Here is a 6000-nt window from a genome sequence, read left to right as displayed (position 1 = left end):
GTTCACTCTTACAGCCGAAATAAAATAATAAATACGATAATGGTAATAGCAACAGTATCACTTATAATGATAGCTTAACCCCTTACCCCTTTTGTCTGTCCCAAAAGAAAGGACCTAGAATTTGATCACACATAAAGGAAGAGGAAATGCGAGGCTCTCCTTGTCTTTCTCCCCACAAATTACTCAAAGCCACACACGAGAAATGATTTTTAATATCTGACTTGGTTTCCAACCCCATTAAAGTGCCAACATTAACCAGAGAACACGGAGGGGCTTGAGAGGTACAAAGTCAAGAGACGAACAATAAAACCTGACTTCGCCAGGGCTCACACACACTCCGCCTCCACGCGCAGGCGGGCAGGCCCCCCACAACGCACCCATGCAGCCCACACGTACACCGCACAGACACACGCACGTGTACCCACAGATAAATACGTATAGAGGGGACTCTTAATATATATATACAGAGAGAAAAGAGAGAGAGACTTAAGTCCCGGCCGGCCGGCGTCAGGGGGCCCCCAGGCTCTCAGCATGCTCAGCCCAGCTCTCCGCTGTACCTGGCACCCATGCCCCTGCCAGAAAAGCAGCTGCCCCTCTCCCCGCCCCCCTCCCCCTTGTCCCCTTGAGACCCTGTGTCTACCCGGGGCTGACACTTTTCCCCCACGCCCTCCCTCCCCCCACGATGGTGTCCTCCCCCGGGGTGTGTGTGGGGGGGTGGGAAGGAAAGGGACCCTAATAGTGCCCGGGGGCCAGGGGCATGTTGCTCTTGAAACCCGGCTGCCCATTAACCAGATCGGTCGTGGCGTCGCAGGCCCCGTTGCTGGCGTCACCCTCGGTGCCGGGGCTCTCTGGCTCGCCCAGGAGCTTGAAGGTGAAAAGGGGCCCGGAGTCGAGGCGGCTGCGACGGCCCTGAGGCTCTGGCAGGCTGAGCAGCGCCCCGGGTTTCCACTCGGGGAAGGCGCACAGCTCCACTGGTGGCTGCGCTCCACGACCCAGGTAGCCCGGGCTGGGCGAAGCCGAGGGCAGGGTCCTCTGGCTGCCACTCATGCAGCTGCCGCTGTCGTCCAGAGAGTCCTTCCGCGACTGCGATCGCTCCAGCGATCCGCCGCGCGTCCACGGCCGATAGGTGTAAGCGCAGCCGCCCAGACGGCGGCGGCGGCGACGCCGGCGGCCACCGCGGCACTGGCACCCAAGGATACGCACGAAGGCGCGCTTGAACTCCTTGCTGGAGCACGGGTAGATGATGGGGTTGAGGCAGCTGTTGAAGTAGCCCAGCCAGAATACCACCTTGAACACGGCGTCCGGGGGCTTTAGGGTGGAGAACAGGGAACCTGCAGGGGTGCAGACAGAAAGACAGCGGTTGGTCAGTACACTCTCTTCTCCGCTGCTCTCCTAAACTCTGCTTGGTGGCAGTTTCCTCACACCCATGTTTTGTCCCAGATGATTTTCTATCCCTGCAAGCCAGCCTTTTCCATTTTTAAATAAATGAATTTATTGGGGGTGGGGCAGGTGCTCATTGGTTAAGAGAACTCGATGCTTTGTCACAAAGGCCAAGGTTTGAATGCCTGCACCCACAGGGAGAAATCCCCAAATTCCGGATCCAATGCATCTGACGCCCTCTTCTGGCCTCGGGAACACTACACACATGCGCATATGTACTCACACAGATATACACATAGAGCTTGGTGATGGTGGCATACACCTTTAATCCCAGCACTCTGGAGGCAGAGGCAGGCGGATCTCTTTGAGTCTGAGGCCAATCTGGTCTACAGGGCGAGTTCCAGGACAACCATGGGGGTTCCCTCAATAAAAACCTCCGCCACCTGATCTCTGTCACATGGTATGTTTCTCCCTCTCTCTCACCACTTTTTAAAAATTACAACAGAGACGGCTCAGTGGGTAAAGGCGGTTGCCACTAAGCCAGGCAATATGAGTTTGGTTCCTGGAACCAATATGGTGAAAAGAAGCAACTGGTTCCTGCAGTTGGGCCTCTGATGCCCACATCTGCACCATCTCAAATAAATGTTAAAAATAAACAAACAAACAAACAAATCTATATGCTGGGTTATGCCTGTAATCCCAGTGCTCAGGAGGCTGAGGCAGGAGGATTGCTGGAAATTTGAGGTCATTCTGGAATGCATATTTCTAGGTCAGCTTGGGCTTCTGAGTCAGGTTAGTCTGCAGTGCAAAATGAGATTCTGTCTAAAAGCAAACAATCATAAAAAAACAAAAAAAAACCAACAACAAAAATCTCCCAACCAACCAACCAACCAGCCAAAGGTGCAAAACTAAACAGCTCCCCAACACAAAAGCAAGACCAAATAAGAAACTCAGAAGAAGACAGGGTTCCCAGCAGCACTGCACTCAAAGGAAAAAAAAATACAGGCAAAGAAAGCAGATAATTCACACGAATGCAGACAAGATGCTCCAAGTATCAGGCTGTTAAATCCATTGAAATAGAAGCCACAAAGCGAGAAAACATGTTTTCTCAGATGATAGAAAACATTAAGAAACTGCCAAGTAAGGCTGTGGGGACATGAGGAGCCCCCGATGTTGACCGCTAAAGGGACAGGTTGTGTAGACATCTGGGAGTAGATACTGGCATTATTTGGTTCAACTAGGTGTGAACACACTTTGAGCTGGGACAGGCCACAGCACTCGAAGAATTTCGCATCGGACCATAAGGTGGCACATAGGAGGAGGATGACTTGATAGTGTTGTTGTCGGTGACAGAGAATAGGAGAGAACCTGGGGAAAAGAACGGAGGCATACGTAAACCTGGATAATGTATAGCACTGATGACCCACGGCGGCATACCTTATGGCAAGATGGAAACAGTCTAAATACACCATTCTTCACGGGGAAAAGTGTAAAACAGGGTGAGATTTATGAATAATTTCGTTCAAGTAATTCACCAAACAACCATATGTGTCTTGCAGAAACATTTTCAAATTAAGAAACACATCACAGAACCATATGAGACATGTAGTGTTTGCCTAGGGGTAGAGGCAGAAGGACATGGAATAGGAAATGGGGATAAAAGGAAATAAATCAATAAAATAAGAGCGCTCGGCATAGACTGATGGCGAAGCAACGCTGCGACCCACAAACACGGCCAGCTTACCCTCCGAATTTGAGACCCTACGTCATTTTATGGCAATGTCAAATTAGAAACAACCTCTATTTTAAATATGAGGCAACTGAGACCTGGAGTGGGTAAGCGGTTTGCTCCTGGTTACACAGCACGTCTGTAATTTAGCAGGCACTGAAACTAAATTCTATCTGAATACGAAATATATTTTTAAATAAAAAGATGCAATCATTAACACTCTTTTTAGAGAAAGAGAAGCTATAAAAAGAGCAAAGAGAAGATGCATATTTTAAAAACAAGCAAAACCTTATAACGCAGAAAAGTCACATTTAAACAGCGTTGTTTTTGAGACAGGATCTAGGTATGTAGCAGGCTGGATTCAAACGTGGAATCCCCTTTGCGATCCATTTTCAGGTTTTCCTGTTGTGTTTACTTATTTATGTATTTAAAACAACAGGACTGTAATTTACAGAACATTTTGTACTTTCAACCCATTACACCACCATGCAGCCTGTGGCATACAGACTTCCGTGTTCTGTCTTATGTGTCCTATCATACAGTGAGCCTGACTTGTGGGTGACTGTGAAATCTAACTTGATGGATGGATAGAGTATTTCCAAGTGGTGTGGATACTTCTAGGATCCCTTCCCTTGGGCTGGTGAGTTGGCTCGGTGGGTAAAGGTGTTTGCTGCTAAGTCTAACAACCTGCGTTTCTTCTTCAGGTTTCCCACAGATGAAGGAGGGAACCAACTCCTGAAAGCTGGCTGCTGGCTTCCAGTTGCATACTATGCGCCCCTACTTGAACAAACAAAAGTAAATAAAATGCATTTGAAAAAAATCTCCCTCTTTGTTCTTGGTTTGTGTTTACATTCTTCTCTGGGTGACACTTTACCTTCCTTGCCATTTGAGGTCTGTCTTACTGTTTTGGGGAGTTTCAACTCGTCTGTCTCTATTTAGCAGCCCATGGTGGTGGCTGTTGTGGGATCGGCTGGGCTACAGGAACAGGACTAAGCTATCCTGGAGTTTATGCCTAGAAAGAGTACTATACATAACGGATCTCACCTTTAAACATATGGAAACGTGGAAGTGGGTTGCCATTTGTGGAGCAGAGATGGATAAGGGTGCTATGTTCTGATTCTGACAAATTACACCAAAAGCCTTGTGACCTATTACTAAATCCAAAGATACTGCTTTGGATTGAGACACTGCGCAGAAGGCTCATCCCTAAATGTAGCTTGGAGTGAGTGAATCCACAGTGTCCTGTGATGGGAGTGAGCTGTATGTCTTAGGCTATGGGCTTCTTTCCATAGCAGAGTCTGAGGGTGCAGGAAACAGGTCTTAACAAAAGAGGGAAAGGAATGAGAGCCTTATGCACTACCAGAGGAGGGACGTGCTAATGAGCACAAAGACAGACAGCCTGCTCCTTCACACGGGGACAAATGGGAACCGGCATGGTGGCTATGGACACAATGTGACCAAAGGTGGGACGGATCCAGAGCAAGACAGCCCACTTGCTGGGCATAAATGTGTAACTTTGCCAGGTGTCAAACCTGTTGAAGATGGTGGTGAGTTGAGTAACTACACACATCACAACAGCTAGTGTGCATCCAGGCTATCTCATCTGCACTGTGTGTTGTGTCCAAGGCCTGTGCTAAACTTCCTTACAAAATGACCTCCTGTGGCCACGGCCTTGCAAAGTCTAGGCAGAGGACTGATGACAGTTTTCCTTATGGGAATTTGTAGCGATACGTTGTTCACTCCTGTGAGTAGAAGGCACTCTTGGCTCTCAGACAGTTCGGGCAGCATAAGGGGTGACTGCATGTAGAATTCAAATGACCTGGACCAGTGTTAGGAGGTGACTGTGGGACTTTGGAAGTGCCAATCAGTTCCCTCAGTTTCTTGTCTACAAGGTGGGAACAGTAACTTCTCACAGAATTTTTATAGTATGTGTGTGAAACTATCTATCTATGTACATGGGGTGTGGTGGCGTGTATCTAAACTTCCAGCACTTGAGTGGAGGAAGCGGGAGGATTAGAAACTCAACGTCACTGTCAACTACATATTCAGTTCCAAGGTCGGCCTGGGCCACAAGAATCTCTGTTTCAAAAAAACAAAACCAAAACAGAAATGAAAAAAATAAGGAAGAAGTAAATGAGAAAAGAGAAAGGAAAACACCCAGGTTAAACCCTTCACAAATGATCTGGCACCTTAAAAATAATAATAAAAGGTGGCTTTTTGAAAGATGCTTGGGGGGAGGGTGAAAATGAAACACACACACACACACAGACACACACCCATATGTTCCTCTGCATCAGCACAAGTGTGGTTCGGGTACCTTCTTCCTTTAAATATAAAAATCCACAGCTGCTCAAGATGCTTTCGTAAAATGCTGCAAGATTTGCCTGTGACCTCCTTGCCCGTCTCCCTTGCATCATCCTAGGGTGACTGATAAGAAATCCACTGCTTATAATACCCAGTACAATACAAACGACACACGAGTGGCCATTACACGACAGTGTTTAGGGAATAGCAAGAAAAAAAAATGTCTGTACCTCTTGAGTACAGTCGCAACTTCTACCCTCAAATATATAGGCAAATTATTTATTTATTTACTTTTGTGTTAGGTGGGCACATGTCATGGAGTGGGTAGAGCTCTTATGAGACAGCTTCAGGGAGTTATAGTTATCTTTTTCTTCCGTGTAAATCTGGGGTGCTGAACTCAGGTCATCGGGCTTGGTGACAAGCCCGTTTACCCATTGAACCAAGATAGTTAACCTCGTGGGTGTAGAACTAGAGGATACAGAGGACCAACACCTCCCGACCAGCCTTCAGGCCACTTCGCTCTGATCCTCCCTGTCAAGTCAGAGTGACGTCTTTGTTCTGCGCCCCACGGAACACACCCGGGCGGA

At 47.8% G+C, this 6000-nt stretch overlaps 1 protein-coding gene across 2 annotated transcripts in view; it reads right to left on the bottom strand.

Moving 5' to 3' along the window:
* Positions 1-625: 625 nt before the first annotated feature.
* Positions 626-6000, bottom strand: part of Adra1b (adrenoceptor alpha 1B) — a 117682-nt gene continuing 112307 nt past the window's right edge. For both annotated transcript variants that reach the window (XM_075941289.1, XM_075941288.1), the window contains one exon: positions 626-1331. In XM_075941289.1, the coding sequence (XP_075797404.1) occupies positions 733-1331 (599 nt within the window). In that variant the 3' untranslated portion in view covers positions 626-732. The remainder of the gene's footprint in view (positions 1332-6000) is intronic.

The sequence above is a fragment of the Microtus pennsylvanicus genome, chromosome 11, assembly GCF_037038515.1.
Source record: "Microtus pennsylvanicus isolate mMicPen1 chromosome 11, mMicPen1.hap1, whole genome shotgun sequence".
Classification (NCBI taxonomy): domain Eukaryota; kingdom Metazoa; phylum Chordata; class Mammalia; order Rodentia; family Cricetidae; genus Microtus; species Microtus pennsylvanicus.
The sequence above is the reverse complement of the archived record's forward strand: the minus strand, read 5'-3'. Positions and strand labels throughout refer to the sequence as shown.